Source organism: Catharus ustulatus, chromosome 9 (assembly GCF_009819885.2).
Source record: "Catharus ustulatus isolate bCatUst1 chromosome 9, bCatUst1.pri.v2, whole genome shotgun sequence".
Classification (NCBI taxonomy): domain Eukaryota; kingdom Metazoa; phylum Chordata; class Aves; order Passeriformes; family Turdidae; genus Catharus; species Catharus ustulatus.
The window spans coordinates 13,042,491-13,068,059 of record NC_046229.1 but is presented as its reverse complement, the minus strand read 5'-3'; the positions used below and the strand labels follow the sequence as shown (position 1 = coordinate 13,068,059).

General features: G+C 39.4%; 1 protein-coding gene across 3 annotated transcripts; it reads right to left on the bottom strand.

The window, feature by feature from the left end:
• Window positions 1–1,053: 1,053 nt before the first annotated feature.
• DNAJB4 (DnaJ heat shock protein family (Hsp40) member B4) lies at window positions 1,054–25,486 on the bottom strand. 3 transcript variants are annotated; one of them, XM_033067079.2, is made up of 4 exons: window positions 25,422–25,486; window positions 9,199–9,484; window positions 6,600–7,174; window positions 1,054–5,057 (listed from the first exon to the last, which is right to left on the bottom strand). In XM_033067079.2, exons 2-4 carry the CDS (start codon window positions 9,407–9,409, stop codon window positions 4,824–4,826), a joined length of 1,020 nt encoding a protein of 339 aa, XP_032922970.1. In that variant the 5' UTR covers window positions 9,410–9,484; window positions 25,422–25,486; the 3' UTR covers window positions 1,054–4,823. The 3 variants fall into 3 exon arrangements, with proteins under 3 accessions (XP_032922970.1, XP_032922969.1, XP_032922971.1); XM_033067078.2 differs by having other exon boundaries at window positions 25,273–25,422; XM_033067080.2 differs by lacking the exon at window positions 25,422–25,486 and adding an exon at window positions 24,718–24,732.
• Window positions 25,487–25,569: the final 83 nt, after the last annotated feature.

Sequence of the window (25,569 nt, the reverse complement as noted above, 5' to 3'; positions counted from 1 at the left end):
TGTTTCACTACACAAGGGGTATCTATCCTTATTCAGGGAAATGCTATATGGTATTTCAGGTGCTGGTTGCGTGGCAATAGTGGATTTTTGAACATGGGGCAGCAGGGCTGTGAACACAGCAGTTTGTCCTTGATAAAGCAATCAGGCATGACTAACAAGATTGTTTTCATACAGCTCCTCCCTTAGGTAAGCCAGTAATTCCAGGGCAACAAGCACAGGGCACTTACACCTTCCACACCAAAGCAGATCAACAACTGGTCTCTATTTTCACTCTTTAAAATAACAGCAATTAACTGGAGAAGCCTGAAGGGAACAAATCCTGCCATGCAATAGTCTATTGCTGAGCAATCTGAGAAATGAAGATGAGATTCTGCACCTCATGAGATTAGTGCTGCTATTAGCTCAGTTTGGGTGCTGAACAGTAAGTGGCTGTATGACAAATTCCCTGGTTCTATAGGATGTGTTCAGTAAGCAATACAGTAAGAACCACTCATGTCAGCTGCAACAGAGGACCAGCATTTACTAACCGGAAAAGTTAAACTGTCTCTTAATTATATTTACAGTATCATGTTTATGGCCCATATTTTTTAGGTCTAGCATATGAATTCATCCCAAGTTACAGCAAATTTGACTTTTTAAGGAAAACCTATTTGACCTCCAAAAGGTCTGCTTCTGGTGAGTTCAGACTAGCACATAAGATGCACATACTAGAAAAGAATGGAATGCATTTGTTCAACACACCACAAATAGGCTTCAGGAAGCTTTCAGCACACCTACTACAAAAATGGTTGAAAGAATGGAATGCTAGAATGTCATGCCCCTCATGACAGAAAGCTGTGGAGCAAGCAGTGTACCACTGCATGGCAGGAAGCAGAAAGGGTAGCTTGACCTTCTCTTCCAACAGCTTGAAGTTATCCTAAGGCTTGATGCTGGTGAGATTAAAAAAGGATCTTTAGAAGCAGAGGTTTTCAGACTTGATGGATGAATTCCAAAGCAACTAAACTTTTATTTTCTCTGGCACCTAAGCAACCTTCAAGAGATCAAAAACCCATCCCAATTTCATGAATGACCATTTTATTTTCATGTTTTTCAGTAGTTACAAATATAGTAGTTGACGGAGTATTTGCTTCCTTTTCCCAAGTAGCTTTATTAAATAACCAAGTGGGTTTTAAAACATAGCTTTTAAGCACATTTTTGATTAGAAAAATATTTTTTGTGAATCCTGGATTAGACAGATATTAATGCTTCCTCTCATATTTTGAAGTAAGTCTACATGCTGGTTTCTGAAACATATACTTTGCTACCTCTCCATAAGAAAAGAAATACAAGCATTTATTTCATACCAGTTCTATAAGTTTTATATTTTGAGCATGAAAACAGTTGGAAAAGTTTAGTTTGCTATACACATATATATATATGTACACCTCTAAATACACAAGATACTGCAATTCCTCAATTTAACACTATTCCTCTTACCTGAAGATGGTTACAAAATCATAGTCCTAGTTGCTGTAACTTTTTTTTTTTTTTTTACAAGTTGGATATGGTTACAAGATTCTGGATTACAAAATGCTTGATTCCATTAGCTTTAAACTGACAAATAGGTATTTTAGGTTGATATGCTTTAAAGTTGTGTAGCTTGTAGCATTTGCCATCATAACAAAATATAAGAGAAAGTTAAAAACCAACTTTACACTTTTTACTTAAAAACCACATATAAGAAATGCAATATGGAACATACTGAAATGGAAATTTTTCAACAAACAATATATAGTATTAACAATATGCAGAAGCACTAAGCAGCAATTTTTTTCTCTTTGTAATACTGCTCCAGCAATTGTTTACTTCCTGTAGATTTAGGACTACAACTAACTGATACTGCATGAAGAGATCTGCAGTTAAATTGACTTTGAGCAATACCCCACATAAATCCTATTTTTAAGAAATGGGATTTTTCTTATACCCATTAAAAATTATCGTAAATTAAATCCCAACTCCTGTATGATTTCCTGCAGAGTCATATATATAACGCTTTTTCTTAGGCTACCTAATAGAGCAGGTAACCTCTAAATTTCCACAGGCAAAAGGCAGACAGCAAATCTTGAAATATTTTCTTATGAAAAACAACAACAAAAAAAACCCAAACCCTTTGAAAGTGTTGTTAAAGCACTGTATTATGGTTTTAAACTCAAGTAATAAAGCATGCCCACAAGGCATTTCTTTCACCAATACCATGCTGCAACCAAGGGAACCAGCCCTATTACTGTATTATAAAACTAGACTATTACAGAGGGCTCTCCATCTCTCTCTGCACTTTTTAGCCTCAAAGACAACGAATTCATATTTGAATTTTTAAAAAATAACTCAATTCAAGCATATGACAGTTTCTGGGCAACCTCTATCCCACACTGACTCTTAAGCAAACTTTGCTTTAGGTGGGACCTAGCTCTTCCTCCTTCATGGGAGTGAAGTCTGACCTTTGAAAATAATGAATACTTGAGATCAGCATGATCTTTAAACACCTGCCCTATCCAAATGCTTTTACAGGGTTCTTTGTGCATCTTTCCACCCTGGCAGAGACCTGCTCCCTAGGGAGCTGTCACATGAGCACCACCATCTTTGGGCTAAGCCTCATTTACAGAACACGGCCCACAGCAAAAAATGCAAAGTCCAAGTCCACAGAAACATTTTGCTTGCAAGAAACCTCTTGGCATCATGTAGTTCAACACCCCTGCTCACATATGGTCAGCTGAAGCAGGTTGCTCTGCACAATGTCCAGTCAGGCAATGAGGTTATGAGTCAGAGACAGCAACGCCTGAAACTCTCCAGGAAACCTGTTCCAGTGTTTGACCAGCCTATCAGTAAAAAGCTGTTTCCCGGTGTTCAGATGGAATCCCTAACTAACTTGCGCCCGTTTAGTCCTGTCACTGAAAACTACTGAGAAGAGCCTGGCTCCTCCGTCTTCATTCCCTCCTGCCAGGTGCCAAGATCTCCCCCAGGCCTTTTCTTCCCCGTGCCAGCAAGTTCCAACTCTACCAGCTTCTCATACATGGTCCTGTGCTAGAGTGCTCCACTAAGTTTATATCCAGGGAGTCCAGTACTCCAGATGGATCCTCATCAGAGCTGAGAGTTACAAGGAAGATCATCTCCCCTGACCTGATAGCAAAGCTTTGGCCTCTGCTGCCATAAGGTTGCACTGCCAGCTCAGTCACTTTATTGACAATTTGCTGGTTACTCCCCAACAGAGCAAGACCTTGCTTTTCCCCCTTACTGAACTTCATGAGAATCCTCTGTCCAGTTCTCCAGGCTGTTGAGGCCTCTTTGAAAAGCAGTACATCAGCTGGTGGCACCAGCTACTCTTCCCAGTTTATATGATTGTAAACTCCATCCCATAATTCAGGTCATTAATGATGCTGACAAGTATTGGCCCCAGTACTGAGCCACTATTGCCTTGCCTCCATCTGGACTTTGTGCCACTGATCAAACCCCTGTGCCCCCCTCATTCAGCCAGCTTTTAATCCACCTCACTTCCCACTTATCTAACCTGTACTTCATCAGTCTATCTACTGATGTAAAAGGTAAACAACACAGACTGTTCTCCCAACATCCCCAAAGCTCACTGTGGATGGCAGTAAGATTGGTCAAGGAAGATTTCCCTGCTGTACATCTATGTTGACTACCCCAACCACCTTTTAGAAATGCTTTCCAGGAGGATTCTTTCCCATCACATTACCAAGGGCTTCAGTGAAGCTGATTAACCTGTAGATTCCCAAATCTTCCTTCTTGGTTTTCTTGGAAAGTGGTATTTTCTCTTTCCCAGCCTACTGGAACACCTCTCAATCTCCCTGGCCCTTCAAAGATAAACAGGCCCTGCAACAGCATTAGCCAGCTCCCTCAACACTTGGGTGCAATCTGTCAGGCTCACAGCTTTCAGGTGAAGTGCACCCTAACCCAGTCCTCCAGCATCAAGGTTCTGGATTTCCTCTCTAGTCTCAGGGGCCTGGAATTCCTGCGTGCTTGTTTTACTGGTAGTGATTGATGCAAAGGCAGCACAGAGTGCCTCAGCCTTCTCCATGTCATTGGTCGCCACTCCCTGCTCCATTTGACAGCAGGTTCACTCTTTGCTGTTCATGTCCTCGAAGAATCCCTTCTTGGTGTTCTGCCTGAAGGCTGAGAAACTATCCCACAGCAAGTGGCTACTCTGGCTTCTCAGGGAACATGCCCTTTGCCACACTCACAATGCAGTCCTGGCATTTCCGGGGGCAATAAAGAGAAGGCTTTCATTGCACAGGGGGGTCTGTTCAGGAGTCCAAGCTGATTTTTCTGGCCTATGCTTTGTGCAGTGGAAGGCAACATACTGATATGATGTCTCTCATGTTTTGCTCTTTAAAGTATTTATAACTTTGTGTATTTCTACTACGATCCCAAATTTCTGTATAAATGTGTAATGTTATAGACAGTGAGGATATAAGAAATAATGTACTTGGAGGCTCAAGTACTGTATCAGAAATATGCACAGACTTGTAAAAAAATTATTGTAATTATATTAAGCAAAATAATGACTACACTGCTGATTAGGAAGATGTAAAACAAAATGAGTAGTTTCCCCTGTAATTTTTACTGCAGAATTCACCTGTATGACTTCTACTTACACCCTTTTCTTCTCATGCAGCATTACAGTATTTTCCCCCCACCCATCCCACAAAACAAAAAACAAAAGATTCCACTAGATGTTACAGATTGCACTTTTAAAGCACAGACTCGCCAGTCCTCTGCATTTCCAGTGTCCTATTTTAATCTGTTGACATACACAGTCTTCCATTTTATGAAACTGGAAGATTTCGCCTAAGTACTTCTTTTGATGCTGGAGAAATGTTATCTGGGAAAATTACTTCAAACTCTATAATTAAGTCTCCACGCTGGTCAGGATTTTTGGGAAATGGCAAACCATATCCTATAATTCTTCTTCTCATCCCAGGCTTTACCACTTCATTGACTGTCATGGGAATGGTTCTTCCTTCTATTGTTGGCACATTGAAAGAGCTGCCACACAAAGCCTAAAGAAAGATTGTAAAAGGAGAAAAAGAAATTGGTCAGAACTTTTTTGTACCTATAAATGAATTTGGATTATTTAAAAGTGACTGGAATTCTAACTAGCATTTGTCCCATGCACTACTGAGATGTCAAAATTTAAATACAAGGTTCCTCCCTTAAAAAGACAAAAATTCAATTTGCCATTGAATATCACTGAATTTATGAATGTTACACAATGGCTACTGGAGGGTGAGCTTATATGTCCTTCAAAGACTTTATCAAATAAGAGCTGAGCAAAGTGACCTCCTCACTCATACTTTTCTGTAGATTTTAGTCTTCTAAATTTCCATTGGAAATTTAGAAACTCATTTCACTTTGTTTACATTGCACAGGACCTTTTTTCTAGTACATTATCAACCTCTTATATATTGAATTTCAGAACAACATTTAAGTGTCTCATAAGCAGAGGGATATCAAATTTCACAGCTGTCCTATGTGAGTATTTCTGGTGCCTAAAGAAATATAAACAATAATTTCCTTGCACCAAAATTAGAACGCTACAGACCACCTGCTTTATCCAACAGTTTATATTCTTTACTAGGATCTCTGAGAATAAGGTTTTGATTCCTGCATCTTCACCTGATTCAGCACACTTAGTCTACACTGATAATATCCAATTTACATAACAATAAAATGAGTCTAAATAGGCTTTTACCGTGAAGGATCTGTATTACCCACATTAACATTAAATATTGCCTTTTTTCCCTCCCTCACTGCTTTAGGTGCTTTGTCTCACTTCATATTTATTGCAGAATCCTTTAAGGTAGCTTAATTTACACAAAGCTTATAATGAAAGCAAGAGTTTATTTCTCTACCTGATACTAATTAAGAAGAAACAATACATTACACACACTCAGCTACATCTTTTAAATTATGATTATGTTGAGGCTTCAGACTCTTAACCACTCTGGGAAGTTGTCTGACTTTTCCTTGAGAAAGCCAATATGTATTGACTTGGAATTGAATCTTAAAATCGATACCATTTTTGTTGTTACATATAGCTCCTCTTACACCTGTTCACAATTATTTATCTTCACAAAAATCAATCTCTGCATTTTGAAATCACACCGCAGTAACTTACTAGCTAAAAAGGGAGACTTTGATGGCAATGGAAATACTTAAGACATTTCTAGTTTGTCCTACAGAAGCAGCAACCATATCACAGTAGCAAGGAGCATATTATATAGGATCTATTTCTTAGTTTGCATTTGTCACTTCAGCCTAATACATCACTAGGTAGAAGGGTTATGTATGAAGATTTAAGACATCTCAACCTTTATTCTTACCCCTCCACCCTTATCCTCTGCCACCTCTGTAGTAAACAGCTTAAAATAAGATTCCATTTTTATCAAACCAGTTATTGTTTCCACTATGACTGTGTTCTTCAGCCACACACAAAAGTGAAACTATTTAAAAAAACCACCCAACCTCCAAATCCTCAAATTTCACAGCTACCATATAGCTTTAGCCATTGCATCATATTGAAATAACATCAAACAACTTACCTCCCTCAAGCTGACCTTAACAGGATAGATAATATTTGATCCCTCTCTTTTGAAATGAGTGTGAGGTTTATCTTTAATGATGAAAACAATATCAGCTGGAATTGTGTTGGGTGTTTCATCGCCCTCCTTCGGAAAAGTGATCTTGGTGCCTTCTTTCCATCCTCTTTTTATCTCGATAGTAAGAATTTTGTCCTCTGTTCGGACACTTCTGCCATCTGGGTTAAGCCTTTTACGTGAAATCCTCATTCTTTTTGTGCAGCCATGATAGATCTCTTCCAGTGACACTTTAAGTTCATGGATTACAGGGGGATCTTGTTTACGACGTACTTGGCTGCCGACCGTATTCCTTTCCCTTGGAAAACCATTCATACTAAAACTAGTGAAGGATCCAAACGGATCACCATCCACCTCCATGTCTTCGCTGTCTCTGCCACCTGGCATCCTCCTCCCAAAGAAGATTTCAAAAGGATTTGTGCCACCAAAGAAAGCTGCAAATGTAGCATGTGGGTCGCCATGGAAGGAATACCGGAAGGTACCACCCTGGCCATCAGATCCTCCAGCTCCACCTTTAAGACCTAAATAAGAAAAACAAGCAAAGTTAAAAACAAATTAGGTATTAGTATAAGCTTTCCTGCTGTACAGTCAGATGATGAGTCAGAAAGATATTTGCAGTAGCATGATAGGTCTGCTTTTCAAGGAGGATTCACCATGCGATTAGGAGGTACTAACTAGCAATTCAATATCTTGTACAGCAACTAAGTTTCTGAAGCCCAAAAACTACTCACTTCAGAAGAACAGGTATTCTGACAGTGCTAATTTTATTTCATGTGATTGAAGCCAGTTATTTCAATGAATTAGCATCTTAAGAGCAGCAAACAGGTTTGCTTGATTTGATCGCTTCTTGTTCTGCACAGTATTTTGGGAATTGCATCCTTCTACAAAGTCACCTCTAGGGAACACTACTCACTATCATATGCAACATACTCCACAGCCTCCACAGCTCAGCTGTAACTCAGTGTTAATTAGTTTTACCCATTTTCCTGCAATTTGTTCTGAGTAAAAGGTAACACTGAAAATTCTCTTGTACTTCCTGTGTTCCCATTCCAAACCAAGCTAAAAATCAAATTTTTTCAATGCCTCTTTTCCAATAGGTGATCAAATATTTCCTTGTCAGGGTACTTTCTCAAACCACTGGAAGACTGAAAGTCTTCTGAAGAGACTTTTGTTTCCAAACTTACAGTGCTTGGTTTTTTTTTATACTTTTTCTTTCCCAGTCTTACACCAACTCAAAACTACAGTTGCTATCATACTTGTATAACCATTAAAAAAATGAAGGCTTACATTATGAGGGAGGCATTCTATACATTTGAAAGAGGGGTTTGTTGGGGTTTTTTTTAGCTCAGTGTTCTCATGCATAACCTTCATGTTGGGTACCAACACTAACCAACTAAGACATTAGAATGCTTTCCCCATTTCAATACCAGACCAGAGTTAAAGTACTTAGCAAACTATAATACATCCTTCTGTCACACTAGTTAATGCCAAACATGCATATCAGAGGGTTCAATCTGTGATAGTAGAAGGACACCTCCTGGAATAGCCAGCCAGAAGTTACTGAAGGTACATTCAGTTCCTGGCTGTAAAAACACTGAAGTTTCCTCCTTCTTACAGACCCTGACCCTCTGCATTTCCCTCACAACAACTAATTACACTCTTAGAAAAGCTTAGAGTAAGTGAGGTATCAGGAGGTACTCCCACATTCAACATTCTACAAGATCATACTTTATATCTTTGCCCAAAATACTAAATACTGCTGTTTAAGTGTCCTACTTTATAATTGTAAAAAACATGGCCCCAAGCAAATAGCAATGTGCAGGCCTACTTGTCACAGCGGAAGTAGTTACTTCAAATGGAATTCCTGATACCATACACATTTATGGCAAGGGATGTTAATGACTTCCTCTGTTGCTCAATCCTAAGACTGAAAGTCATGTTGGTCAAAAATGAAAAAATAAAAAAATAAAAATCCTCTCCAGATAACCATTTTAGGATAAATGTGACATTTCTGAGGCCTCATTCTCTTGGCATGTTATCACTGTTTACAATTAAAGCTAAAAAATTGTTCTGGTATTTCATGACATCAGCCAAATTCTTTCCTCTCCAGGCACAAAGCCAAGGACAACTACAGACTGGACACCTGGGCTTCTGCTCAGAAGGACTGTTTTGCCTAGAACAAGCAGACTGCTCTCAAGCAAAAATTGCAGAACAGAATACATGCTGTTTGAACTGCATCTCAAAAACTGCGTGGAAGGAAAGCAGCAGAAGACCACAGAAAGCTATTTATGGGTGAGAGAAATTTGTTCTGTTCAGTAACTTTTTGCCTGTCAGGTATTTGAGATTTGTAAAAAAACCCATTAAATTAAGAAATTAACACTTTACCAGCATTAAATCCCAGCAAATGCATTTTACACTTAAAACCTCATGAGCCAAACAAATACACTGTCTAAAAATGAACATATATCATGTCTTTACATGTTTATTTTCTTTCACTTAATGTAATGAAAGAGACCGATCAAAGTACAACAGAGGTAATACATACCTTCCTCCCCAAACTGATCATAAATGTCTCTCTTTTTGGGATCACTCAGCACTTCATAAGCTTCTGCAACCTCTTTGAATTTTTCTTCTGCATGAGGAGATTTGCTCTTATCTGGATGCCATTTCAGCGCTTGTTTTCTGTAAGCCTTTTTGATATCCTCGTCAGAAGCCCCTTTTTCAATTCCCAGGATGGAATAGTAATCTTTCCCCATCCCGACTGTCGGAGGAATTCAGATTTTCCTTGCTGTAAAGAAAGCAGCGACCAGCGTCTCAGCAAGGTGGAGATGCTAGAGAAAGAAAAATAAAAATCAAACTTCGAACTGAAACAAATAGAGCCGCTACAAAACAACAAACTCTACAACACATGAAAGAAAGCCCGGCCAGCCTCTCGGTATTTCATTCCGTAGCTCATTTATACGCGATGACACACGGGCAGGGCGCAGCCCTCCCACCCAAGGACGTGTCTGCGCTCTTTCTAGAACGCCGAGCCCGTGACGCCCCCGCCCCGCCCCGCGCCCGCGCACTCGGCGCGCAGCAGCTCCCGGGTAAAGGCGACAGCGGCGACAGCAGGGACAGCAGCGCCCTGCCCCAGCACGGCCAGCACAGGCAGCTCCGAGCGCGGATCTGCCCCAAGAGACACGCTGAAACCCATCTAGAGTAATTATAGCATTTTGCTTCACTGTTTCTATAGAGACAGCTGCACATAACTCTTTTCCAAATATACCAACGGGGAGCTGTACCCTTTCCAGCAAAGGCTATGAAGAATTTTACATCCAAATAACGACAAACATTCAGAAAGCAAAATTTCCTTTCTTTAAAAATAAAATTCAGTCACCCTCAGCCACAGCTGACTGTAGCCATGGACTATTAAGCAGTACGAATGAATGTGAGAAAAAAGTACCACTTTGTTTACCACAACTCAGAAGCCACTAAATTAGAGTAGATCAAAATGTAAATTCTGCTTCAAGTCTTCTATGGAATAGGAAATACCAAGATTATTATACAATTATGGCAATATACCAAACAAATAGCTTTCATCTGATGAGATGCTAATAACAGAAAAATACTTGGTTCTTACACATTTGTTTATAAAAAAATTCTACTACTGAAGTATTTCTCACACTCCATAGAGAAAGCCATGAGAAGTTTTAGCCTGCAAGATTTCTTTTGTACCTCTGTTAAGAGCTATAGGTCAAGAAATTAGCTGCGTTTATCAGTAGGGCAATGAACTCCATGACAGATTAACACAACTGAAAAATTACTCCTCCCTGGAACAAAGTAGTAAAAAACAACTTTTGATCATATCTAAACAGTGGTATATCTAAACATTGTCTACATGAAGACATTTCTAGGCTGAATTATGAAGTTACTATTATGGAAGTAATTAAACTCAGCTGCCTTCCTGCTAACAATAAAACCTACTAATCCTCTGACTCAGAGAGCATTATATTTGAAGCCGTTTTCTGGAACCTGCTCAAACTTAAGAGACTGTTTAGAAGGGAGAGAAAATGCTTCCTTCAGCAGAAAGTACTAGAAAAAGATACGGGACTTTACTTTCACTTTCTTAACTGACGTCATCCTCCTAATCCTCACACCATTACCTTTTCTTTTCCAGTGTCTGCGATAGAATTTACTAGACTCCTTCCAGTGTACACAAGATTTGCCTAATTATTTATCTGGGGTTTTTTACATTCTCCTTAGAATATGTGTGGAAAAGGTAAAGAGAAGATAAAGTTAAAATGTCACCGGAGTATTTTAGAAAGCAAGAACTTCTAGCATGTATGTAGTTATGATTTCAAATGTAGAACAGGCCAAAGGGTATCAAAAGAAGGAATTGGCTCCCCTTGTCACCAAATCTCTCAGGACTCACTTGCATTTTGGCACAGTAGGAGTCACAGAATTAATTACCTTTACAGCTGAAGGATGAAGTTATTGCTGAGCTCCACCTGGAATAAAGCTAGCTTTTTACTAAATCACCCTTTTCTCTGCCTTTCTTTCTAAAGTGTTTTTTTTAATTTAAAATTAGTATTTCAAATAAATTCTTTAAAACTCACATCCTAAATTCAGTATTTTCCCTACCACAAATATTGTATGAAGCACAGTCTCTTTTGAATATCACAGAAATACTCAAGCAGTGCAATTAAGAAGGCTTAGTGATAGATTCTCTGCACACACATCCCCCCCGTTTTGTAACAACATAGTCATTAGTTCTAAGAGTTTCATTTAAACCACAATAATCAGGATTTCTCTTTAAATAAAAAGTTTCTTCACCTTAATTCTTAAAACTTACAGAACAAATTCTGGTAACAATGAAGTTACACTGGGACTTTTTGCCCAATATCACAGTGACTCAGTGCCCAGGCATCCTTTCTCTCCCTACAGAGGGGGACATGCCTGTTCTGGCCTAAGTGCTGAGTTATACCATAATGATGTAAGTTATTCCCTAAAAACTAAACTACTTAAGATTCTGAGTGGGATGTACAGCAATGACTGTATTACTTCTACTTCCTGCCCTATATGAGATCTTCATGTCAGAATGAATTTATACTCTAGAATCTTCTATTTTTCAAGAGTCAATTCCTCAAAGTATGTTCCTTCTCTACGTTGAGAACTTCCTTTCATCATACAATCAGAGATCTTTAGAAAATACACATAGGCCACAGTTCTCACATGCTTATTGAGCTCTTTAAACAGTTTGTAATAGACAGAGATACTCTCTTAAAAGCAGTGAAAGCATTCAATATTATTATTAAAAGACTATTGTGCATAAGATGGATATTTAATAATTATACTAATAATTTGGTACATTAATCATACCAGCACTTCTTCAGACAGTGAAACCCATCTGGTAAGTGTGGTAAGCTTTTGTATCTTCCAATTTTGTCATATTAGAGCTGCTAGATTTTTAGAACTCCAAACATCTGATATTTGTAGTTCTTAGCTGCAATTTTTGTTATTTTACCCCATATTCATCTCCAGAATTATTATCTAAAGAAACGAGAGGAAAATCCATCAGGTACAGTCTTCAAGGACTTCTGGCCCTGCAGTCCCTTCAAATAAAGAGAGATAAACAGAAAACAAAATAGCCTTCAAAAAACCACAAGTATTTAGTTATACTGTTATAGTCCTATTTTTCCTGTTACCGTATCTATCTAGAAAAACACTTCTTAGACTAAGAAAAGATTTTGCTTCCCATATGCTTGAATATCTTTTTAAACACCTGAGTAACTGTCATCTAAAAATCCAAGTAAGGTCATTTACCTACATAAAGGAGTGACATATGAACTCCATTATGGGATTATTTTGTTTTTCTGCAAGCACTCTGCTTGTTAAGTAAGCAATTTTGTTTTTTCACTTTCTCCAAGGAAAATCCTTTGAAACCTGTGGGGGACGGGTTGCTAAAACTCTTCAGAAGAGACAACCTTTTGAGACATTTCCTCCTAATTTGTCTCAAACCAAGTTTCTGTATTTCTATCATGATGTGTTTCCCTTTTGCAGTAGAACCTGGCAATATCACAGGGCCTTCTGTCAGGATGCCCATTTCCCAGAACCCTTGCATTTCTGACACCTCCCATTTCAGAGACTGACACTTTGGGTCCAGGTCCCCCAGGTAGGTGCAGTGTTTGCACCCCTGCTCACACCCACTTGTACGTGTTGCACACTGGGATGTGAGCTCACCTCCTGCATGGACTTTCACCTTCAGCCTGAAGGAAGGGTGGTGCTGGGATTTCATCACGTTTGCTTAGGCAGCATTAAGAGCACATAGCCTGAGAGATCCTACACAGCAAAGGCCGCCCTCAGCTGAGATAAGCCAGCAGTAGTGATTCCTGCAACTCACTCAAGCCTTCCAGAAATCACTAAACAGCAATAAAATTAAGTATTGGATTATGGCCTTATTAAGTATGCTCTTGAAAGAAAACTAAGGAAATTCTCAGACATACAAATCCAGTAACACACTTGGCTGGGAAGGGACCTCAGAAATGTAAAACCTTCTCACCATCACTAAATTTTCTTCCTCACTCTACCACATTAATTCTCCAACTGCTATATCACATTATGACTCAATCCTCTATATCATCAGTTCTTTGTTTACACAGTATTTAAATACAACAGCTACATTCCATTTCAGGCATACACATAAAGTTATCATCATTCCAGTATCAAGTGGTATCTATGAAGATCTTGGTTATAGTCAACCCTGTGAAGCAATTTTCCACCAAACTAGGCAGTCTCAGACATGTCCTTCTGTTGTCATAAGCTACTTCAGGATAATGTCATGCTACTCCTATTCTGCACTGAGAAAGTTAACACCCTGTATTTCGCCAGTGCTTCTTTGCATCACAGATTTTTGTTGCAACATAAATTTCAGAAAAGAGAATTTAAGTTCAAGCTTTTAAATGTTGACGGGGGGAAAAGTGGTACATCTTCAAATGTAACAAATTATTAAAATGCCTAATACACTATTAAAACTTTTATTGTCAGGAAAACTGAATAAAATTTTGAAAACATACAAAACTTGCCTAACATAAGCAATCTCTTACCTGAAGGATTTTCTGTGTTCTTTGATCAAAACCTATGACATTCCCTTCTTTCATCTAAAAGCATATAAAATGCATACTAGGAAGCTGAAAATTGTTCCTTTTAACAGTTCCACTTCAGAGATAAAGTCTGACTACTGCATTCCCCTTGAGTCAGTATTTCAGTGGAAGAATTGTTGCTTTAAAATGTCTTTTCCATCATTCTCTCAGAACAACCGTAGTTTAACTCGCATACATATGGCCAAGAGCTGTATATCTTGTTTGGCAGAAAGTGGGGGCAGGGTCATACCACTTCCAGGTCTTCTAACAACTGTACTCAACATCAGCTCTGAATCAGCTGCTTTCATTAGAGAAATGATGCCTTGGGTTTTAGCTTTTATATTTTTCAGATTCTCTGCTGCTAAGTGTAACTCTGAAACTTCATATTAGGTGTTATTAAGTTCTCTTTGCAGAACAGTTACACAAAACAATCCCTTCCTAGCTAGGGAATCAAAGACACCTAGTACCCAAAAAGGAAAGGGGCAAGTCAGGGACTGAGACTTCAGAGCCTGGGGATAATTGACCCCAGTATGTAGATGAACCAAAATTCATGAAGGCGTAAAACTTGTGACCAGGATCCATCTTGGATTTGATTTGGGTGTAGCCCCAGCCAGGTTCTTGCACTGCCCAAGAAGTACCTTTTCAATAAATACCAATTTTATTCCTTTTGCTCTGTCCAGTCTCTGTTCCAGCTCAGCCTTTCCAGGCATCAGTTCTGACACCCCAGATGGCACCTTCACAACAACAACTGAGAGAAATTACGGCAGCATTCATAATAACATACTGAACTCAAATTACAGATTAATCATAAATTAGCACCAGTATGTTATTTTAAGGAAACGCTTCTAGGCAAAACAGTGTCAATATTCCCTGAAGTTGAATAAAAATGCTCATTATTTCCTTTAAATTAAGCAATTTTTTCTGTACTTCCCACTTACTAAACCAAAGAAACAAAACTGAGAAAGACGGGACTAGATCATAGAACAAATTAAAGAGCAAACAAAACCACAAAGGCAAATTCCAGACAGATCACAACTATAAATACACATGTGCACATAAATGTCAAGGCACAGGAGCCAAATCCCTCCCCAGGAAAAGCTTTCACAATTAAGTGTCATAATATTTGCAAACCCACATTAATGAATGGAATATTTTTGTACTCATCTACAATGGTTTGAAGAAAGCACACCCATATACAATAAAAGAAATTCTGTAACATCATCCATTGTTTTCCCAGAAAAAAAGTGTAAATTTGACAACTCTTCTCCCCACCATCTTTAACTGGATGTAGGTGCTGCCTAAGCTGTTTGTACTTTATATACACTTTATACTGTAAATAAGACCTGGTATATGCAAACCTCATTCATGAATTCTATTATTAAATAGAGTTTCACCACAGAACTATTCAGTAGCTGGTATCATACACAGAAATAAATTTTGGAGTATACAACAGAAGCAACAATTAGTTGATTTTCAGAAAATATATCTAACAGAAAATGCCAAGTGAAACCTGAAGAGCATAATGGCTCTTTCTAACTGATGGCCCTAAAAGAAAAGCTTCATTTAGTCATGCACTTCATATCCCAGTAAGAACCAAATTGATCAGATTTTTATGTGAGTTCTCTGTGGAAACTGCTACTGTGACAGAAGTAAAAAACCTAACTGTACATAAGGATTCTGGGGATGATTTTACATCTAAACAAATAATCACAAAAGCAAAGTAAAATGCCACATAGTTGACAAATTAATTATATTTAAGTTACACCAGTCCTAGCATCAACAAAAATGTTTTCTATTTTTCACTGGCAACATGTCTTTTAAAACAGTGTCTATAATATTACTGGAACACACATGAAATTCTACCAGCAGTCCAAAGGATATATTTTTAAGGTATTTTGTGGAAAACTTTACTTTAAACATATATTCCGTAATTTACATGGATTAGTTTTAGCGTAAAGTCTCTAACCAAAGATACACTGTTACCACTTGAATCTCCAAAATGTATTTTAAGCATGTGATTCACACAGTCTTCAATTTTATTTGGAAGAGAATACATGACAACATGTTAGGAATTTTTTAAAATTAGTTTTAGTTTTCTTATTAGATTTTGAAAGAGTCGACCGAAAACTATAAGCGAAATGTACAGCTGAAAACGTTCATCATACTTTAAAACTTACTACTGTAATTTACGGGTTGGGTTCTTCTCTTCAGGAAATTATTATTTCCATTACACACTGATCAGAACATAGTAAACTTACATCTCATACCCAATTCCTGTCTACCAAGTCACAATCTCTACTATAGCTGAAAAAGAAAAATACTCTTGGAATAAACTTCCACATATTAACTTTTCACCACTATGAGGGAATGAAAAACTACCTGAAAGTAGGCAGAGTTCTTGAGATTCAGCAGTGATGTACTGACTGATGAAAACACAACTAACTCCATCTTGGGAGCACGATTAACTACTTCAGCCAAGTACAAGTTTGCACTTAGAAACTCGAAAGGAAGCATCCAAAGTATGGCCACACAAAGCAACACAAAGTTTTTCCACCTACAAGTTAAGATTTCCTCTTCTAAAACAATACACATTTCACAGGTGCTTTTCAATTCCTTACTTAGATCCTGTGTCCATTTCAATTCCTACCCATGTGTTTCTGTAAAGGGATTCTTACTCAATTTGAGCAGGTCATCAGAAAAAATGCCAATCATGCAAAACATTTAACAGGTTCTCTCACATTACTGACTACGCCTGTTTAACATAGACTAACTTCTAGTTAAGAATGTTGACACACATACTTCTGTAAATATCTGTATTGAAAAGTGCAGTGTCTTGGTAAAGAGAAATAGCTGCTGCTGTTACCAAAACCCCTCCACATTCACAACGAAGTTGAAGTTCTCTTTCCTCCAAGAAAATGTTTGATTTTAACAAGTTCGGCACAATTCACTACTTCAGTTATCAATGTGGAGCAAAGAAAGCAGAAAAATACCGTAGCCAAATTTCTTCTCTTCAGTTTTACATATAAAAAGCCCGGGTTTTTGTCCTAACTACCTATTGCTCTGATGGTTATCGCTCAGGAATCTACCCAAGCCTCAAGGAATGCTGTCCTGAAATAGCCCAAATGCAAATGAAGAGTTAGACTTAATCACATATTTATCACACTGTACTAGTCAGGTTTCTGACTCACGTGTCACCAACGTTATCCTGTTGGTTATATAATAAGTAAAAATATTTAATATGATGTTTAATGCTTAATGTTCCATTTGCCTCCCAAGACTAGCTGCTTTTGATTGTAAAAAGTCTTACAGCCCTTCTGTTGACTGTTTAAGCAAACACAGTACTGCGATCCAAGTCTTTCACAAGTGCCAACACGTTCAGTCCCTGAACGTTATCAATACCATCACAAAGGACTAATTTACTGAGCGCACTTTATACATAGCCACGGGCTTCCATATTACACCGTTTTCTCAGCATGAAGACTACACCACTTAAAATATATGCTCTTTATAAAAGGTTAAACAAAGTACAGATTAATTCGGACCAGTCAAAAAGAAGATTGCTTGGTAGCCAGAAGAAAAAAGCAAATTAACTATTCGAAAATACTAGGATGCAAAAACCCCAGAAAACATTACCATCATGTGAACACTACAGTACCAGTAGTACATCTACACTGTAACACTCAGCTATTCTACCTGCTTCAGCTCCCACAAACTATGTATTATTTAAAACAAAAAATGTTCACAGAACCATAACAGATAATAAAAAAAAACGGCAAGTATTTCCACGTAAGAAACAACCGAGGAAGACTGAATTCTTCAGTCTCCAAAAACCACAGAAGTCAGAAAGGTCTGCAAATGATGGAAAAAAAGAGGAAATTAATTGTTTATGGTCTATGCCTGGAGCCAGAATGTAATCAGAAGTAGCCAGCTTAAATAAAAAAATGAAGAAGTTCTGGAAGAACTGGATAGAATTCTGGATAGAATTCCCTGCCAAACACTGGAGACTCAATAATGGTGTCAGTGGGACACTCAAGAAATACTATGTAAGAGATGCACTGCAAGTTTCTTCACAAAGAAACCAGAGCAGGAACGTCAGACAACTAAAAAATACTGAAAAGATGTGTTGACCTCTACTTGTTTGTCCTGCAGATGTGTTTATTATACAAATCGTGGAAAACAATGAATATTAAGTATACTTGTATTGTTTTCCACCTAAGTGAAACAGAGAGGTGCATTTACAATAAACTTTTTAAAAGCAGGCATTTAGTTACTCTTGTGAAGATGTATCCACACTCCTTTACAGTAAAAGTGAGGCTTAATTTGACTTCAGTCAACAGATTCAGCCCCACTCCAGCAGCACAGAAGGGGCAGAAATCTCTCTAAAAATATAAGGACAGAATGGCCAGCTCATTCTGCAGTCCAGCACTCCCCACCCCACAGCCCAGGGCCAGCTGGCACAAACCAAAGTTAACATTTGCTCTGGGCTGGCCGAGACTGGACACAAAGCCAGGCAGCTCAGACCCTGAGAACTGTGATTGGCTCCCTACCAGATCTTCCACCAATGAATCCTGGTGTAGGAGAACTTCTGTGACCTCATACTAGTGCTATGTACTGATTAACAGGAAAAGGACAATGGAAAACTCAGCACAAGTTTCCACAATAAGCCCTGCTGACTTTCCTCCAAGAAACTGGAACTGAAGAAGGTGTTTTAAAGGCATTTATTTCAACATCCTACATAAAGTCAGTTATCACAATTCTGACCCCCCAGAAACATTAGGATAGGCAGTATGTTTTATTTAATATCTACTTCGATGGCTGTAGTATAGCACAGCTCCTCTTTTCGCCTTTCATCTGTAGAAAGAGGAGGGTATCTACCACCTGTAACAATTTACTGCTGTTTACCTTAAGCACAGTAGCAATTCCTTCATCCATACCAAAGTAACCCACCAAACAACAGAAGTAATAACCTGCTGTTTTAGCAAAGATACAGCAATACAGAATCAGGGCACCCGTAAAATAAAGATATTCCTCGTGGATTAGCTCTTGCAAAAAGTCTCTGTGATGCTGGCACAGACACAACTCAGATGTGACCTGATCTGAACTTGAAGTTCGTCTTTCCAATGGTTCTCAGCCTATCACTAGGTATTTGGATTTGTTCTATTACGAAAAAAAAAAACCATAGCTCCAACACACTGCCAGTTTGGAACATTTATTAGTGGAACATAACACACAGAAATATTTTCCTAACGATGAATATACTCCACAGGTTTACACAGAAGGGTGACAAACTCATCTAGAATTTTATCACTACTTTAGTCATGCTTTGTAACTAAGGAACAGACAGAAGTCATGTCTGCAAGTTATTGTTCTTCTTGCAAAACCATTAGATTTTTTCTGACATAATTAAAAAGCTATCAAGGAGAAACAACTGAATAAACATGACAGCAATCATGATTACAGGTCACACAAAAGAGGTGGAGGGTAAAAGATAGGTGGAAGATGCTTGAACAATCCCTATGCAAACTCTGCTTGTCTTTTGTTGGGTTTTTTTCCCCTTTAAGAATGACAGAAGTTACTAGCTTCCAGTAGAAAATAAACTATTTTTTTCAGCCTTGCCGAGGAGATGAACTGCAAACACAATAAATCCAGTTGAATAGCAACTCAGCTACATGGTATTTTTTTAATTGCTGTTCCACTCATGCAAGATCAAGGTTATTAATGCACTACCAAATAAGGAACTGCCCACATTTTTGCCGTGGACATGTGATTCCCCTGTTCTTACATAAGCAAAAGGAGGTGGTCACACGAGATGCTTTTTCCAGAGTGTGCTCGTTAAAATCCCACCCAGCTGCTCTGATTCATGCAGCCAGTTTTACATGCAAGGCTGAAAACACACACACTGAACTGTGGTACAAAGACAGGAATTTAAAAAGGAGATGTCAGCACAATGCTGTTCAACATGAAAGGAGAACTGATGTCAATAAGAACGTACTTCAACAGGAGACAGAAAGACAAGCAGCCCGTTACATTTACTACAATCTGCTGCAATAGAAGTCAAAATAGTTGCTCACTAGTCTTTGCAACGTTTCAGCCACATCCCATAGCTAAATTATGTTTAATCAGCCTAGAAATGCTTCAAGATAAGAAGCAGGAGTTTAACAGACATACCTTGCAGTTAATATCTTTAATTACTTTATTCTGCTAGAATAAAGAGTGCATAGGTAGCTAAGAGGTAAAGAAGGTACAACACGGAAAGATAAACGACTCAGCAGAAAAATATCTAGGTGTTCTCAAGTGATAGCAAGTTTCGGTATCTATTCTAGTAAGAAACTATTGGAATTCTACAGTTCCACGAAAATAACGTAAAAGTGACATGTTTTCCTCTTAACTTGTCCCTGCCCCAGTGATAAATCAGAGTACAGCTGCAAACAGTCATGGAAATTATAAAGTTTTATGAAAATATTACACAGAACCAGTTCACTCACAGGGCATAATCATATGACAACCTGTAGGAAGGAAGTAAAGGATCTCCTTTCTATATTCTCTGCAGAAAATATCAATCCATACTGAACACATTCACAGGTTTATTCTTTTGTTTCTTCAAGCTTAACTTACAAAAACTCCTGTTCTTTTGCACTTTACATCAAGTCAAATGGTAACATCCACTGATCTTTTGAGTGCAATTTGAGATTAAGCCTGTAACATTCATACCTTTCTTAGCCTAGGCAGCATTGCTATTGATTTATTAAAGAAAAACATCCTAATACATTCATGAACTTCACTGTGAACATTTATTTTTCACAAAATGCGCATGTATTCCTCACAAAAATCTTCAAGAGGATTTTCAGGTTAGATAAGCTTGTTACAATCATGGTTTTACAGACTGAAGGAATTAGACATTTAAAGCTTTTAAACTCTGTCTTCCATTTTTCTTTCCTCAGACTCAGAAATTATTTACCTTTCTACATTTGGGGTTTTTTTAGATTTTATGCTATGATACATGCACAATTTGTTTAAAAATAAGATGTTCTGAGTCACAAATTAAGACATACAATTGTTAACTTAATTAAACAGTATCAGAAAAAATATTAGAGATCAGGCCTAGGTAATAGGGAAGTACACCGATCCCTTTAAAGCAATCAAGCTTTTCCCACTTCAAGATGAGAATCCTGAACATTAATTATGCCTTAAATAAAGTATTTATTCACTAATTAGCAGGACTTGAATGCACATTCTTCAGTGCATTGCTGGCAGAGGGATGTATTAAGACACTCCATCCTCTACAGCTACTGCTGCAATAATCATTTGTTCTCCTTTCACAGTCCCTCAGTTCCCATCTCAGCCTTTCTTAATCCCCATTCATATTCAACTTCCATGCCTAGCTCCACTGCCCAACTTATTTCAAGCAAGGCCTTTCACTCTTCACCCCCATCAGGGAAGAATTTTGCAGATGCTAACAGCAAATTCTCTGTGTCTCCAAGCTTTTCCTGCCATGACATGGCCACAAAAACACCCAACCCCCTCGAACAAGTCAGCAGCTGAGCACTGATGGCACCATCATGCTGACTAATATTATCCAGCTGCCTTTTGCACCACATTCCTTCAACGGAGTGATCCACAGCCTCTTTGCACACTGCAGCTGTATCTAAGGAACAAGTGAGTGTTCTCTGACTTATCCTCCTATATCTGACATACCCAATGCAACAGTGGCTTAATGCAATTTGACAGTATCCAGTATGGTAATCAAAATGTTAAATCAAATACCTATCAAACGAGATTCACAAGAATAAAACACGTGAGGGAAGAGCGCTAAAGAGTCTACATTTATACAGCTTCTCTGTAAAGTTTTAACACACTAAAACTTTTTTCTCAGAAAGGCAGCATGACTAAATGTAAGCCAAAACCATCAGACATTACTTTTTTTTTTTCTAACTTGCTATTTAAAAAATTATCCAAATACTCTACAAATTGTGGATCTGAAAACTGTAATTAGTACTTCAGTGCACATGCAGTAAATATGAAAACTCATGACAGATGTTTGGATAGAGCACAAGCTCAATCTTCTCTCAGCAGTTATTAAAGGGAATTTTCTACTGATAATGTTACAGATGCTGGACACACTTTGCCAGAGCAGGAGGAGCAGCTGACAGGATCTGAATCAATTGATCTACATGTCCCAAAGTGACAAAATTATCTGACACCGACTGCAGATTTCAGCACAGCCTGCAGAAAGCATGGCAGTGCATGTTCAGCCATCACAGTGACACCTGTACTCACAGAGAACATAAGCACTTCTCCTGTATAGGTGTTCAGTGTTCTGAGGCAAAGCTAAATAAAACACCTTTTGGTCTGGTCACCACAGAGCAAAGTTGAAGTGAATTGTAAAAGAGGAAAACAATCCAAATCAACACAGCAGAACTCAATGCATTCATGCACTGAAGTAAGTTGCTTTGGTAATGCAGAGGATTTGTGTCAGTTCCACACTTTCACACTGATGCTTTTGCAATACCTGAACTACCGTAGAAATACCTTGAGGATCCTTTGATAAAAGTAAGGATTCTTTCCCACACAGTATTTGCTTGTTTTCTTCCTCAGAACCATCTGTTACTCAAATCTGTGACAGCTCACATAAATAAAATGTTTTCTGACTTGCCAGATATTGACACTAGCTATTTCTCAGTAAATACACCTAGTAGAGTACTTTAGTCTGATGATTACTGCAAAATAACAAGCACTATGGCCTGAAAACCATGGGAGATGTCATAATCTAGTAAATTCAGTTAACTAAGATATCCTCCTCCAATCTCTAAAAGAAACAGCGGGGAGACCTTTCCAAAATCTAGATTATTCTATTTCTTATATTGGCAACTATCTATTTATTAAGATTCTGAAAGGTAAGAGGTGCATTTCTCTACTATCCATTCTTCTTTACTAAGAATGAGTTACTGTATGAAGTGAACCTTATTTTGCACAACAAAAACCAAGTTCTCTAGCAGCCCAGTGCAAACAGCTAGCAACACTAAGCATATTTAACTTTCTAGAAGGCAGACTTGATTGAGAAAGCAGGCAGTCCAGGTAACTTCCTGTGAGTGAGAAAGCAGGACATCCTGGTGCATACAGCTGTGACATGCCAGCAAAATACTTGAATGAATACTGCAGTTAGCACTGTTATGGGGTTAGATCCCCACCACACTCCATTAACAGATTAAACAGTAAGAACTAATCCCATAGGGATAATTTTCTTAACAGAAATATCACTTAATAAAGAGGAATGAAAATAAGAGTGCTTAAGAGATGTGGTTTTCTAGTAAATTGGATTTAAGTGCCATCAAGGGAAATACAGACCGAAGCAAGTGTTAACAGTTATTAAATCAACTTAGGAATAGTGAAAGTAAAGGCAGAATATTTATATAGTGTACAATACTTTGAGCTCTTTCTCTTCAATTTGCTAAATTTCATGTTCTGACTGTAAAGTCTACAGTGACTTCAAGAACTGCAGGGATTGAGGAATAATAGATACACTAAAAATCATCTCAAAGAGTAGTAAAAAGATGATTTTAAAACCCCTGAAAATTAACGTGCACCTATCATCAGCTGTTTATGAATCCAACTAGAACATTTATACCATACCAAACAAAAGTGGTTTTATTAGCCCAAGGTATTATGACTGCTTAAAAATCATCAGCATTACATAGCTACTGGCTTGTCTCACAGAACTTACCAAAGAAACACCAGCATATTTTGTAACTGTAAAACACAAAGCACACTGATGCTCCCTTTCATCCAATAAGGGGAAAGCCATAAAACACATAGCCAGTGGCCAGGAGTGGTTTCAATGCGTCACAGTCAACTACTATTGCTCAACAAAATTATACAAGTAAGTACCTGCAACACACAGTGAAACTATTAGTAGCTCAGAGAATAAAAAAATATTGTTTAGCAATAGCAGCAAAGAGTCAAGCATACCAATTAAATTCCCACTCTCCAAGCTTACTTTTTCCCCCATCCCTTCCAGCTAACACAGCTACATTAATGGAAAACATAAACTAATTCTGATGTACAGGTTTTTTAAGGAAAAGTATCACAGCAGCAAATTTCATATAGCTGTAGTAATACACTGTCATCTAGAAGCAAGTAGGAACTTTTAACTTTGTGGAATATATTACTCTTATAACCTTTCTTAACTACACTATCTCAATAGTGTTATAGGAGTTCAAAATATAGCATTTTTTTAGCTTCCTTTAGTGAAGTTACCTGCACTGGAGAATGCAGGATAATCTGAGCTCAGCAACACTACGACTTACAGTCTTATTAAAATTATCCCAATTACAATCGCCTTAAGGCAGCATGGAACTACAAAGCAACACAGAAGGACAGGGAAGGGAAAACACTGAGATATTTTCTTATGCGAATGCAAGCGTCCCTGCACACAGCCCCAAACCAGGCCAAGTCCAAAACAAAGGTTTCCCATGTAAAAGCACTGACAACAAAGAAACATACTTAAGGCTGAAAGACACTTGCCACGCTTCAGTTTAAAAGCTCGTGATGCTTAAAAAATGCTTTTTAAAAAAGTATGACATTTATGTAAACCAGGAGACCATGAAAAAGGAACAGCTCAATGCATATAAATATTCTTTAGAAACTGTAAAGCATCCCATCAGAACGCCGCCATACAGCAGCTCCCCTCCAGTCCTAGCCAGTCTCTACTGCTGTGATTCCTAAACAGATGTCCTACGACCTTATCCCGATGTGAAGCCTTTACAACACCGTCATCCATGACAGTTCATCCCCACCAGGCCACAGGACCTCAACAGGGCCCAGATTAAAGCATTACAGACTTCAGTTTTTCACCACAGCTTGTGCTTGCGCAGCCAAGAAAAAAATCCCCCAGCTGTAAAAATCGTAAATTAGCAATTAACATTCTCAGCTAGGAAATAAACAACCATGGACAACTGCAGGACGAAACAGGCGAAGCTCCATGAAACAAGAGACGCGGTCGCGTTTCGCGGAGTGTAGAGGGAGTCAAAAATCCGTTCGAAACGAGCGGCCGAGCCCGCAGGATCGCAGCGAGCAGAGGGCCGCGAGCAGCGGCGGGACGGGCCGGCTGCGGGCGCGGCCCCTCGGCCCAACGGCCCCGCCGCTCCGCCGGCTCGGCACGGGCGGGCCAGCCGCCCCGAGCCGCACCCGCTGCCGGCCGGCCCGCCCCGCCGGGCGCCAAGGCGGCTCCGCCGGAAACGGCGCCCGCGTTATTGTCTGTGACAACGCCCGGGGCCGCGCACCGCGGGAGCTCTCCCCAGGGCACCGCTGCGCTCAGGCGGGAAGAAAGCCCGGCCTCCCTGTCCCTGCGCTCAGCGCAATGTCGCTGCCACCGCCACCACCCGCTCCTTAGCCTGCCCGGGCACCAGCAGGGAAGGCAGAGGAGCCCCAAAGCGCAGTGCGGCGCGGGCAAGCGGCGCTGCCTCAGCCGCGGGCCCATCCCGCGCGCCTCCCGCACTCACCGAGCGTCGCCGCTGCCTCAGCCCCGAGCCCGATCGCGCTCCCGGCAGCCCCCGCAGCGCAGCCCCCGCTCCCACGCGCGCACCCGCGACTCGCAAACCAAACGACGCGAGAACTGCGCGGTGCCTCCACCCCCGCGCGCTGCCCCCACCTTCTCCCCACGTGATCGCCCGGCCCTATCAGCAGCGTCTCCAAACCCTCGCGCCTCCGTGGAAACATCGCGATCTCTCCGCCCCCCCTGCAGGGCGGCCCGGGGGCCGGCTGGGCGGGGCCGAGAGAAAGGCCGCGAGGTTTCTCCG